At 31.7% G+C, this 15,089-nt stretch overlaps 1 protein-coding gene across 1 annotated transcript; it reads right to left on the bottom strand.

Moving 5' to 3' along the window:
* Positions 1–13,302: 13,302 nt before the first annotated feature.
* Positions 13,303–14,115, bottom strand: LOC120352854 (zinc finger MYM-type protein 1-like). The gene has a single exon (XM_039435140.1). It carries the CDS (start codon positions 14,113–14,115, stop codon positions 13,303–13,305), a length of 813 nt encoding a protein of 270 aa, XP_039291074.1.
* Positions 14,116–15,089: the final 974 nt, after the last annotated feature.

Below are 15,089 nucleotides of genomic sequence, written 5' to 3'. Positions count from 1 at the left end.
GCAGGCATTGGATCAGATTCTGAGTGCGGGGTTGAACACTAATATCATTATCAGCGCAATACCCTCTAGATATGATAAGCCGCACCATAATGATGAAATTCACTTCACTAATCTGTCGATCTCGAATAGAATATCGTCTTACAATGGAACTTCAACGGTGATATTCAACAATTTCAGTAGCGTTATGCAAAGGCATCACTTCACGAGACATGGCCTGCACTACGGAAGGAAAGGAAAGCGTTCACTTGGAAAATCTTTCTGTAATATTGTGACAAATCATGGACTCTTGAAACATGCTCCTTCCATGCCAATGGAAATTCATAAATGTGTTGACGAGGACGTGATAGTCCGAGACCCTGACTGCGCGACTCCAGCTTCAACCCCATTGGCTGTAGAACATTCCATCATTGATCTTGATGGAACACCTTCCAGTGTTCGACTTGGAGAGTTGAATTTCCACCGAGTGAGCGACGATCTCCACACTCCTACGTCCAGAGTTTACTCAAGAACTGTTAATTCTTCCAATCCTGATACTAGATCAAATAATGAAAATAGTTTTTTAGGTCTCTCTCAGTTCCTATCAATGAACAATTCCATTTAAATGATCTTAATGATCTTGATTCTCCTACTCTCTCCTTATTCTTTTGCAATGTACAGTGTCTAGGTAATAAAGTAAATGAAATAAATGTAATGAATAGTATTAATGATAATAATTATGATATTCTCTGCTTAACTGAGCATTGGTTGAAAGAGAATCATTTGGAACTGGTCAATATAGATGGTTTTGTGATGACCTCTGCCTTTTGCAGAGTTAAATTCAAGAATGGAGGTGTTGTTATTTTCATTTCAGACAAATTTGTTAATGATTTCAAAGTAATTGATGTATCAGCTTATAGTAGAGAGATTCACCATGAATTTGTTGCTATTAGGAGTAAGAAATTAAAAATTATCATCATAACACTCTACAGATCACCTAGGGGTGACTTCAACCTTTTCCTTGATGCATTGGATAGACTTATTATATCTTTAACTAAATACACGCAGGATTATCATTTTATTATAGGAGGTGATTTTAATGTAAACATACTGTCTATTGATCCTAAAAAATCCGAGTTGGTAAATTTTCTCAAATCTCATAATCTGTATCTGACCAACTTTGAGACAACAAGAATGAATTCTTGCTTGGACAATGTTGCAACTGACCTGCGCCCCGGTTTGTTCAAGGTGGCTGTTGAGCCGGTGGTCTTGGGCGATCACGATGCCATATCTTTCAGAGTGAGATCCAATACGAATATAAGTGGGCATACTAATTCAAAAGATGAAAAATCTTATAGTTTCAGACCAATAACTGCTATAGGAACCAATCAATTATTGTCTCAACTATGTACCATCCATTGGCCGAGCATTCTTATACACGAAAGGGCTGAGAATAATTTTCAATTATTTTTTAATGAATTCCATAATCTATTTGAAATTTTCTGCCCTATAAAAACTAAAAAGCCTTCCTCTGATAGAGTTAAAAAGTGGAATCAACTCTCACCTGCTTTGAATGGTTTAAGGAATACAGTACTGATTGCTTATGATAAATACAAAAAAGGTTGCAAGAAACAACCTGAGCACTTCAGACCCATATCTGTTCCACCAATATTCGGTAAAATTTATGAATATATCATTTCCATTCAACTCTATGAATACTTTGAGAGCAACGGCCTGCTTACCACTGCACAGTTCGGTTTCAGAGCGGGTAGATCAACCATAGATGCAGTTGGCTCGATTGTGGACGACATATTAGACTGCTTCAATTCAAAGAACTATGCAGGTTTAGTCCTGTATGACCTGAGTAGAGCGTTCGATGTTGTCCAATATGAAATTTTATTGAAAAAATTGTATTATTTAGGTGTGCAAGGGAAAGCTCTTAAACTGTTGCAATCGTACCTGAGTGATCGTAGGCAGACTGTAAATGTTAATAACGAATTCTCCAAGTGTTGCATTGTACGTCATGGTGTACCACAAGGATCAATACTAGGACCCTTGCTATTTCTGATAATGATGAATGATATTGATTATTGTACCAAATCTAAAGTAGTTTGTTATGCTGACGACACATCTATGTTTTCTGTAAATACTGATATCCTGGCTCTAAAAGAAAAAATGTCCAACTGTCAGGATGAAATGAGCATATGGTTCAGGGCAAATAATCTACTTCTTAATAGCAATAAAACGCAACAAATAATTCTAGGGTTGAGGCAAATTGATAAAGATAATTTAAAATGTGTGAAGATTTTGGGGATATATCTAGATCAAGGATTGACATGGGGCGCACATATTGATCACGTTTGTTCCAAGCTGAGCCGAGTGTTATATCTTTTACGCAGATTGAAAGAATATGTACCTCAGCATTACCTCAAAATGACCTATTTTGCCTTCTTTCAAGGTACATTTGCATATGGTTTATCATTGTGGGGTTGTGCTACTGATGTACAAAAAATCTTGCTCCTTCAGAAGAAGGCTTTGAGAATGGTTGGTAATGCAGACTACTTAGAACCTTGTAGGCCAATTTTTGTTGAACAGAAAATAATGACAATTTATAGCTTATTTGTATTTTTACTAGCTATGGAAGTGAAAATGAATTTTGACTCTTTCCTACGTAGGGAGAATTTTCACCAGCATAATACAAGGTACAGACAGTGTATTGAAGTACCATATGCCAGGCTGAGGAGAACTCAGATCAGTTCAAGAGTAATTTCTATAAAAATATTCAATAAGCTTCCGTTTTCTGTAAGAGAAATATCTGTTGCTCAGTTTAAACGTCAAATGAGAACACTTTTGACAGAAAATCCGCTTTACTCATTGACTGAATTCCTCAACATGAGCAATGCAACTATTAGTAGCTACTTCTGATCAAATTTGAATTTAGAGTAAATCTTAAATAAGTGTGAACTATTATAAACTTTAATGACTTGTATATTTTGATTGCCTATTATGTGATTATTATTGAATGTCTGTTAGATTTATTATCATTGTAAGATTATCATTGTAATGCTTATAAGATTATGACGTTTCCGATTGTATAGTTTTTATACTTAAAGGAATAAAAATCTATTCTATTCTATTCTATTTTAAAGGACTTTTCAAAACGTGAAATATGACATAAATAAAAATGTTATATGATACTTTTATCCAAAATGGCGGCTGATTGAACTTGATCAAATATTTCTTGTTTAATCAGCTGCCATTTTGGATACGGATATCATAGAACACTTTTATTGATGTTATCTTCCTTGTTTTTAAAAGGCCTTTAAAATGATATACTTCACAATGGGTGTTTATATTTAAAATGTTTGAGTTACAACCCCTAAGTCACCCCCTTATGAGGGGATTAAATTCAGTTGTACGTCAAAAGGTAGATTATTTGACCAATAACTTATCCTGGAAGTTACAGTATTATATCTACAACACTCTCGAATTTATTGAAGGGTTCCTATACATATTACTCACTCTGTATATCCTATTGTGTTTCAACTCCCCTCTACAATAGTCATATAAAACAGATGGATATTAATATGATATTGCAATTGCACAAATGCTATTAGGAAATTTATTGTTGAAGGGAATTTCAAATAAATATGCTGCCAATCATCTTGATTAAGTGAAAATATTGACAACAGGGAAAACAGTTATTTAAACACAGTAGATCTCATCGAATTTCCTTCTACAGTGAGGTCCACGTTATAATGGCAGTGGGGAAAGATAGGAGAACAGTGTTGCTGGTTCTCTGCCTTGCCACTGCATTTTATAGAGGATAAGTGATACCGGTATATCTGATGTAATATTAGCTCTTGATTTTTGATTGAAATGATCAATTATATTTTATTCGCCAAGAAAATATATTTTTCAATCATTAAAAAATAAATTTCATAATTGCATAAAATATTTAGTTAATTATATTTCTAAATTGTTACAAAACCACCTGGGAATTGGAAACTGAGCTAGAAAAGGATAGCGTCATCTGCTTTGACAAATGATAGACAAGGATAGCAACACCAAATGTTAATCAAATTCTGCCATTATAACGTGGACCTCACTGTAGGTATTCATTTGTTGCCAACATTTTGAAGTTGTAGATGCCGTCAGGGTGGTTGATTGCATATTAATTTGAATTTTCGTTTTATAATCATAATTATATTCTACAATATTCAGATGGCTTTATTGTAGCAATATACTGTTCAATTTGTTATTTCAATACATTATTGTCGAATATAATAATAATTTTATTAATGGAGACAGGCTGAAACTCATTTTGCCTCCTTCACACAATACAATATTTTCAACACATTATACAATTTAAAATACATGAAGATAAAAACAATGAAGAAATATACAATTAATATGAAAGAATACAAATAATTGTGGCGAATCATATGATTGCCACATGCAATATTTTTAACTAGCATAGTCTGTTTATCACTCTTGTAACAGTTTTATTTTCATATTTATCCAGAGTTCAATATTTTGTTATTCAAATATTAAAATTATTTCATCATTCATCTAGTTTTATTTAATCAATTTCAACATAGGAAATCATCAAATTAAATTCCTATATAATCATTGAAGTAATCCTAGGCGATGTACCTAGGTAATAAAATTATAGGCAATGTTTACATCATCCCTATGGATAATACTGCTGTATTAATTATATTCCTATATAATCATTGAAGTAATCCTAGGCAATGTACCTAGGTAATAAAATTATAGGCAATGTTTACATCATGCCTATGGATAATACTGCTGTATAATTTTATTACCTACGTACATCGCCTAGGATTACTTCAATGATTATATATGCAATGTAACAATCCTTGGTCCGGTTGCACGTAAGTATATTAAACTTAACTGTGATTAAATGTAATCGCATTTTCGTCCAGTTTGTTAATTGGTTCCTGACGTTATTAACCGCGTTAAAATTCAATTGACGAACGTACATCCTAGAGCTCAATATGGTGATAAAATATTTTTCAAAACTATTGATATCCACTGTAAATGTTCTACAGGAGTAATTTACATGCAGTTTGCACCAAATCTAAGGATAGTAGTCCAGTAGTAACAGGTGTACAGTTTGTTCACAGTATTTATATGTTGCATCTATTTTTTTATCTATTAGGACAAAAAAATGAAAAATTATCAACAATTATTGAGTACACTCAACAACGTTTTTCTCGGCATAGGTATAACAAAACATGGACACATGAGTACAGGTTTCAAAATAGTGAAGATATATCCCTTATTTGATGAATTTAATTAACATTCATTAAAAAAACCAATTCCAAGAATACGTTAGGAAGATATTCACAAAATTATTACCTAATTTGACGACTATAACTATTGAACTATGTGAACAATAATATTACACTACAAGTATACCGTACTCTATAATTGGGAATCTCTATAAACATTTCAAGCAATTTTCCATAAAAATGTACTCTCTCAATTTGCTTCTTAAATTTTATGTTGAATCTCTCATGATTGTTTGAATTCTGAACAACATTGTAGAGAAATCCACCACAAAATTCAAAATTGCAATATTCTGATCTTTTTAATATTCTTTACTTAGTAATTATTATTAATTGAATATTATAGTTCAAGGTGAACAGTAAAATATAGTAATATTCAATCGTATTCGCCTATTTTTCACAATTCTTAATTCATTCGTTCAACTGAATTGTAATTTGATTCCATAATTTATTTTATTTTTCAATTGTTCTAAAACAGATGAGGTTCAATTTCTTGACATATAATTCAGTATAAGCAAAATCTGCATTGACTCATGCTCAATTTTTGAAAACATTTTCAAGTCATGCTTATCTAAAAAATCTTCTAATTATATTATCCATTTACACAATACGGTACTATTTTCGCTATTCACTTTCTCAGTTTGTATTTTTATTGATTTTTTTACTTCATAGTATAATTTGTTCGTTCTAGAAGTTTTTACAAAATGTAAAATAAAAATTTTTCTTAACATGCTAATATTTCTGAGCAATCTTATAACCCTTGTTCAAGAATGATATAGTTACACCAATCATTAATTCTTCATGTTTGACTCAACCCTAATTTTTATCTTTGTAATTTGTATTTGGTCTTTTCTGTCTGATATGAACAAGTTTAAAATTCTCTATAAATTATTCATAAAAAAAATCCAACTTACGTTAAGAAAAGATTGAAAAAATAAAATTATTTATTACATGATCGCTAAGGTTGACTCATGCTGAAATTGTATTTTTTTAAATCGTCCGCTTCATCTTTCACATCAGTTTATTTTTTTCCATAGTTGAGTTTAGTTTAATTTTTGTCACATAAAGCTGTATAATCGAGCAGAGCCCGCACAGCATGTGATACTTCAGAATTTAAAAATCTTACATTCAAAAGAGACAATGTAAAATGAATACAGTACAATTCGTCATATCAGACCATTTTGTTCTACTACAACAAACTATTCATAAATATTAAATGTAGGAAACACAATACAAATTGCCAAATACCCTTCATAATATTACAACATAACTATAGTTTCAACTCTTCGAAAGTCATTTTCAAGTGTAACTTAGTTTATTTAAATTTTTAAATTCACACTTGAAAATGGCTCTTTTGAAAATGTGTAATAAAATGAAGGGTACTTGATCATTTTTAGTTGTTTCAATAATCACTAGCCCTAAAACGAAAAGTGAATATTGAATGTAAGCTAAGTTCTTCACTCATAACATCTTATATCATCTTCTAACTCATGTGAAGGGTGATAAAATAACATCATGCATTATAGGCCTTGATGAGTTGACTAAAGCACTACCTTCGTAAACTATTTACGGAGATAGTGACTAAAGCTGCGTTTACACCAAAGTTATTAACAAAATGTTCATTTTTCCGCCCTTATAGATTCTATAAGACGGAGCTTGACGGACGATTCTATTAAACGAAGCTTGACAAACACATATGCACATCATGTTTATGATAAGTTATGTTCAATCCAATAAAGGACGGAAAAATAAACATTTTGTTAATAACTTTGGTGTAAACGCAGCTTTATGGTAATTTTTTTCTTAATCTTAAATAAGTTATTTGCATTTTATTTAGAACTAACTTCTTCACATAAATGTCAAATATATAATATATCCTTTACTCATGTCATTTCTAATATAATCTGTCATCTAAACTCTGTCATTACCTAAAGTTGGATGAAAAAATAACACAAGAATTTCCTTAGTATTTTATCAATCAATGGTTTCACATCAGTATTGTTTGTTACATAAATAAAATCGTCCAACTCATGCAAAGGGTAGACCTGATTTAATATCATCAGTCATTATGAAATTTGATAGTTTTGATAATCTTTTGGTCCTGCGAAATTATTTCTTTAATATGTGAATATTTCCTATTTTAATGATAATAATGTGAAATATTTCTTCTATGTTTGGTTTTGAGGCATCTAAATTTAAAAATCTACGTTGTGAAAATAATTAAGGACTGAAAATTTTGTGAAGTGAACAACTACAAGACTTAACCTATTTCGGACTATGTGTAACCTTATCTAAATTTGGGAGAGGAATAGCTCAAGGTTACCTTATTTTTTCTCACCCTATCATTTTAATGATGTACTCATTGTATGAATTAATAGAGTATGATCAGAGTTAACTCTCATGTCTCATTTGTCTCTTCCCCTAATTCGTCCGCTATTTCCAATATTCCTTTTTTCTATTTGTTCTAGAACTATTTACAAAAATGTTAAATGAACCTTCGACGGTCGACTGATGGCCATAAGAAGAACAAAGAAACCCGATAGGAAGTAGAGGTGCACAATTTCGAGGATGCTGTATGTACATAGGTGTGATAGAGAGGAAGAATGAGCAGAGAAGGAGAGATCACAAAGAATGAGAAGTATCGTGGGAGAGAGAAAGTGGCCCGATGAGAGAGAGTAGAGAGAGAAAATCAAAGTTGGCTGTGAGCAAGAGATGATTCTTCTCACGGTCTGAGGTCTGTCTCTTTCAAGCTAACACCTAGGTTCATTCTTTTTTTCTGTCTTGTTCGTTTTGTTCTTATTAGAGGCTCTCTTCCTCCCACCTAATCACCACTCTTCTTCATCTCTCTTTTTCTTCTTGATCGGTGCGTCCGCGGTTCATCTAAAATCCACCTTCCACACCAGGCAGGGTGGCAGGGAGGCAGAGGGCAGAGAAGCGGCAACACCAATTCACAGCCATGCCAGGCAAGGCGTAAAGCCCATTTCGGACCGTTATGTAGCATCTTCTGATCCTTTATCAGGGACGGGGGCTCAAACCAATATCAAATGTTCTAAATACACTCATAGAGAAAAGATAGGTACCTAGCTTATTATTCCATTATATTCATCTACATTTTATATGTATCACAATTATTGTGAAAGAAAATTTTTGTTTGGATTTGTATTTTGAAATTGATTACCGTAATCTGATAAATTCAAAATTGTAGTAGATTCATTTTTTGGATACAAAAACTAATATCAAATGCTTTTTGTGTAGTTGAGAAGTTGATATTGTGGTAATTATTCATATTGAATGAAAAAGACTAAGAAATTGTCAAAAAACCACTGATTTATTGATAATTAGAAAGACCGGTTTCGGTTATTACACCATTGTCAATCTCTGATAAACTCAACAGACTCTTTTTTCATTCAATAATATCAAATGTTCTAAGTACAATAATAGAGAAAAAAAATAGGTAGCTTACCATTCCATTATATACATCTACATTTTATATATTATATCACGATTCTGAAGGAGATACATTTTTTTGGACTCAAAATAGTGAGCGAATTGAGTTATCATTTTTACATAATCTCTAGACCGTGTATTCCAAATTAAGGTTTAGAGCAGTTTTGGGCGAATGCCTGTTGTTTTTACCTGGATTGAATTTGTATATGAATAAAAATAAATAAAAAATATGAATAAATACATCAACAATGTATTAAATCCTATTTGATTATTTTTAGTAAAATCTGTTTCATTAATCAACAAATACTGATTTATTTGATCGAATTTCTCAGTTAATTAGGTCTATAATAGATTCGGTGCCAATGGAGTCATATAATCAAAATACTGTAGGTTCTGTACCTGAATTCTGTTTTCTTTTATCAGGTTGTTTATATTTTTATTCTCCTAGGATTTGTATTAAATGATCATGTTATCACAATCTCATCCTCTCAGGATTTGTACATAAATTTCTCTTGTTACAGTCAACTCTCGCTAATTTGAAACTTGATAATTTGAAATTTTTGTCTGGTCCCTTGAAAAACATTCTATAATTTGAAAAAAGTTTTTTTTAATTTAATTTAAAATTTTTTAAAAATCTAAGTGTATCCTATTAAGAAGAGTGGTGATGTTGTGTATTAGGCCTAAATATATAGATATATTATACTCATCTTCCCAGTTTTTGGATTGGTTTTTCATGATATTATACAAGGAAGAGAAATGAATAAATACTTATAAATACAATAAAATTTGTATATATTACGTTATTTTTATTTCACTCTACCAGTTTTATACATTGATAAAAACACTTATGAATGAGAATTTGTGAAAATAAAACTCATTGTATTATTCTTTAGGGCTACTCTTGTTTTAAAATAAAAATAGAAATCTTTTATTTATTTTTCAATAAATAAAATAACATTAAATAAATTCTTAGATTTCTATTTTTATTTATAATAAAACTGATGTTTACCATGAGCATTGAACATTATAATTACTTCTAAATAAACTGATTCTCAAGTATAAGGAGTACAAGCGTACAATACAACTTATGTGTTATTATTCAATAACTCATTTGATTATTTAATAGTACATACTAGACGTGTTTTAAATTATGACGTTTTCAAATTCTATAACTAGTGGCCAGGGATCTCCTGATGTTAAATATTCTGAGGACTGTAATAAGCTGTGAGCTTCAATAATATTATTAATATTCACAAGCACCTACTTGGGATTTCATTAACAGTATAAAAACTGTAAACCTTTGGTGAATTAATAGCTGCATATAAGGTTGGATTAAGAAATTTCAAGAATAATGCCATCTATTTGTTGACTTGCTAAGCATTGACCAGCGAATGCGCAGAATCAAATTGAAAGAAAAATATTTGCAAGTGAAAAATTATATTCATAATAAATACTGTGTGATGTTTGTCTGACCCATTGTTAACTATCTTTCGATAAAGGCGAAGATATCCTTACTTGATTATATTAACTGCAACAAAGTAGCATTCTCCAATTTTTCGACCGCAGATTGACAAATTTTTGAAGTATGCAGGCGACCATGAGACTGAGTAGTGCGCTCAACAGAGAGGGATCAGATTAAAACCAGATTACCGGTATCTATATCATATCTCCGTCTCACTCTACCTTCAAACTGAGACTCATTTGAGCACAATGAACTTTCTCTTTCAGCTAGCTCATGATAGAGGAATTCGGTATTTTGTCTCAAAGAGTTTGCCTGAACTGGCAAGGAAACTTTAACTTGAATTAGAGATAAGAGCATTTATTATTTTCCAGTTTTATTCTTTTAGCTTCAAGCTCTCTGCAATATTTCCTTTCATATCATATTATTTGTGTTATATTTTTTAATAATTAGAGGCCTTTTTTTATGAACACCAGCTATATATTGCACATTCTGAATAATCTTCTGAAAAATATAGGTAACAAAAATAATATGATATGAAACTATAAATTAATAAATTTAATTAATAAACTTAATAAATTTACACCTCTGATTTTATTGAACGAAGTTTCATATCATATTATTTTTGTTACCTATATTTTTTAATAATTAGAAGCCTATTATTTATGAACACCAGCTAGATATTGCACATTCTGAATATGAATAATTATTAACAATAAATTTTCAACTCTCATTTTATTGGAAGGAGGATTAATGTGAATTTGATATTATATATTTGTTCAATTGAAGTGTGTTTCCTTCATTATTTCAAAATTTCGTAAATAACTCAAAATTATATCGTTTCAAGTGGTAATTGAGTGGCATATTTCTTATTAATTCATCAATTTAAGCTATTAAAATTCAAAATTTATAGTTTTCATTTTTATTTTGTACTAAAATTGTATAGAGATTGTACACGTGAAAGACTAACCTTATCTTGCACTAGTGTCACCATCTAAATTTGGAAGGAAAACAGCACAAGGACTACCTTATTATTTAATCCACCAATGTTATTACATCAGTGTCATTATATCGTAAATAAATAAATAAAAATAAAAAATTGAGTTCTAGTATATTACAAGTGAGTTTAAGTAGGCTATAGTTTAGAAGGTATGTTTGTTTAGACTATAATTTTTCTATTGATATAGAGATGGATGAACCTTTAGTTTCAGAGGGATTTCAAATCATTGGAAAGTTAAATTAAGTATGTAAATCACTAGATTAGAAACGTTTATCAGTCTATGATTATAAATTCTAATTTCATATTGACCTCATGCAATGTTATGGAATATCAAGAAGTTTGAAAACACAACAATAAATAGCAATAATAATCAATCAGAGATAAGTCAAGCAATCAGGTTTATCAGAGATTGACAATGGTGTAATAACCGAAACCGGTCTTTCTAAGTCTCAATAAATCTGTGGTTTTTGACAATTTCTTAGTCTTTTTCATTCAACTTTCTATTAACAAAAAATTGTATTAAGGATTGAACCTATGTCACAGACATCTCTAGGATCCACGAAAAATGACTAAATTTCAATTTGCAAAAAATAGCAGAACTATTTCCTGTCTCTTACAAAAGTGTATTTGCTCTTTGAAGATTTATTTCAGTAGATAGCTTAAGTGTAACATAGTTTTCAAAATGATTAAATTAATTATAGATTCATGCGTACCATTTATGAAGACAATGACAAATATTCATTTATTCATAATATTTTTATTTCGGAATCAGGTTGATTCAACTGTATGTTAGCCTATATTATTAGTTTTAAAAATTAGTAGTATATAGATTATTATTAGTTGATCATATTGTAGTCTAATAGAATATTCATTTTATTTATTTATTTATTTATTTATTTATACATTGATACATAGATTACAATATCACTCACATGCAACTATGAATGATTGGGGGAGGAACAACAGGCTTAAAGCCCAAAACTGTTCTTTTCCCAAATTTAGATAGAAATTGCCCAAAAATAAATGTGTATTCTCACTCATTCTATTTTATTGTCCTTAAAAGATCACCAATTTCATTCACTGGTAATTCATAGTGTTAAATTAGATACTGCTGAGCACTAAAAGTTCTAAGTTATAAGCTCCTGGACTTGTTACATCCCAATTTATTCAAAATGTCCAGCAATACAGGATAACGACTCTATTGAAAATGACTTCCTAACTCCAGAAAATCACAATAAATAAGTTTTATGTGCTAATTTCAAATGTCTACAGAGTGTGTAAGCCCTGTGCCATTACTTTATCACAGAACTTAAAATTTTTTCAAGAACTGGACGGTGAATATATTTCTATATTTTATCGATGAGACAGACACTTTGATAAAATGATAACAATTAACAATTTCATTTTTTCTGTGTTAAGAGTGGATACTCTAATAAGTGTTACATTAGCCATAGGCAACCAGAACTTTTATGATTACCGGTACGGTATAGGTATGGACATTCTTCCCCCCAAACCTCAATGAAGCATACACATAGGCGCCGACTTGTCAAAATTATTGGGGGGGCCCTAACCGGGTGGTCCGCCAACCCCCCCCCCCAACAAATTTTTTTTAAATTTATAAGGCCTAGAAATGCTTTATTTAACTACTGGTATAAAATATTTTTCAAAAAGTCAAATTTATGGAAGAAAAAAGCTTACTTCTTTCTATTTATTAAAAATACAGAGAGTATGAAGAATAAATTACTGTATTTAACCCAATATGTATATATACATATTGATTGGTTGGCCAATGTCCCTAAATCATGGACCAATTTTGAATTTATAAGACCTAAAACGCTGTATTTAATTATGCAGTATAAAGAATATAGGCAGAAACAAATCACATTTTACTCTTTCACACTAAAATAAAATAAAAATGAGCAAAATTAATGAACTAAAAATAGCATAAAGAATATCTAATATTACTCGAAAAGCCAAATTTTCAGAAGATAAAAAGCCTAGGTCTACTTACTTAAAATACAGAGAGTATGAAGAATAAAATAATTACTGTATTTAATTCAGTTTAACTTACATACATATCCATTGATTGGCCAATGTCCTTCTCCTTATACCATTGAAAAAGTATGCCTTCTGAGTTCATTGCTGCTTATAAACTCGTTCATCACCGTGCTCAAGTGAACTTCGTCCAGGACATCACGGTGGGCGTGAAGGACTGCTAAATTGTTCAGCCGTTTCTGTCCCATTGTTGATCTCAGATACGTCTTCAGTCGACGGAGTGCACTAAAAGAGCGTTCTGCCGTTGCCGACGAAATTGGCACTACTTGAAGAAGCTTGATCACTTTAACCACTTCTGACAGCATTTTTCTAATGGCTGGCTCTTGTGAAAGATATTTCCTTACATCACGCATTGATTTCATTTTTAAATTATTTTGCCTATTAATATCGGCTAACATGTTTAGATGTATTTGCAACCTTTCAACATCCAGGTCATTTTTAAAAAAATCTTTCGACTGTTCGAAACTTGAACCTTCTTCGTTCGCCACTAACACACTCAAAAACTCTTTTTCGACCGCAACGAGCCGCGACAAGCCCGTGGACTCAAAGCGTTCTTTGATGCAAGATCGCACCGTTTCACACACCTCGATGTAGAGAGCTTTGAAGTAGTCCTTTGGGGTGTTGAAGTTATGTGGTGAGCTGGCTCCGTCGTTTTCATATCTATTTGGAACGCGCCGTTTCCTTGGAATCACAGGCTCTTCTACTTGTGAAAATTTGTTTTTTAAGCACGACTTCCAAAACTCCTCAAAGCCATCTCGCTTATCATCTAAAATGCTAATCAATCCTTTAAACATGCCTTCCACTTCAGTTACACTTAGATGAGGGCTCTGAATGTTTTCGTTAACTTCTTCTACTACGTTCATTACATGGCAATATAAATTCAAAAATAAATAAGTCCTGAACAGTATCATAGATTCAAGAAAACCCGCACATTTATAACCTGCTTCAGTTTTGTCTGTTGAGGAAAATATCTCAAAAAACTGTAGGAGATCTTCATAGTTTTTCAAAATCCTCTGTATACTTGAAGCTCGCATTGTCCATCGGGTCGGGCAAAGTGGTCGAAGATTGGCTTGATCATTTTCACTTTCGAGGCGTATGTTCTAAATAAATTGATTCTTTTGTTAGATTCCTTAACTGTATTTATTAGATCTTTGGCTAAGGCCATAACATCCCTCATGCATGGGAGGCAAGAAAGGCTGTCCTGCACTGCTAAGTTCAAACTATGGGCTGTACAGTGCACGTAGTGTGCCTGGGGCTGAATATCCAAAAGTAACTTTTGCAGGCCTTTAAATCTTCCTCTCATGTTTGCCGCTCCATCATAGCACTGTCCTCTCAATTTTTCAATAGGTAAATTAAGCCGCGCAAAAATGTCCTTAACAATTTTGAAAAGAGTTTGTGCTTCGGTATTAGGAGTCTCATATAAACCAATAAAGTCTTCATTGATTATTAAATCGTCACTTACAGTTCGAACACAAAATGACACTTGCTCATGAATCGATATATCACTTGTTTCGTCCACAATAATTGAAAAGTGTTCACTATTCTTGATTTTATCTAGCACTGAGCGCACAACAGATTTGCCCAATATATCAATTATCTCATTTTGAACGTCATGTGAGATCCATTTATACCCAGAACGCCCCAACCAGTCTTTTAACTCAGGAACGTCTTTTTTCCTAAGTTCTAGCAATTGCAAAAAATTTGAGTTAATATCTTCATGTCCTCTTATGGCCAAACCTTGCCGGCAAAGGTACTTAACTGTTGTAAAAATAATTTCAAGAGCCAAACGGGCTTTCTTCATGTCACTGTTCAATTGATCATTTAATTGAGCGGCTAC

The sequence above is a fragment of the Nilaparvata lugens genome, chromosome 8 (assembly GCF_014356525.2).
Source record: "Nilaparvata lugens isolate BPH chromosome 8, ASM1435652v1, whole genome shotgun sequence".
Classification (NCBI taxonomy): domain Eukaryota; kingdom Metazoa; phylum Arthropoda; class Insecta; order Hemiptera; family Delphacidae; genus Nilaparvata; species Nilaparvata lugens.
The sequence above is the reverse complement of the archived record's forward strand: the minus strand, read 5'-3'. Positions and strand labels throughout refer to the sequence as shown.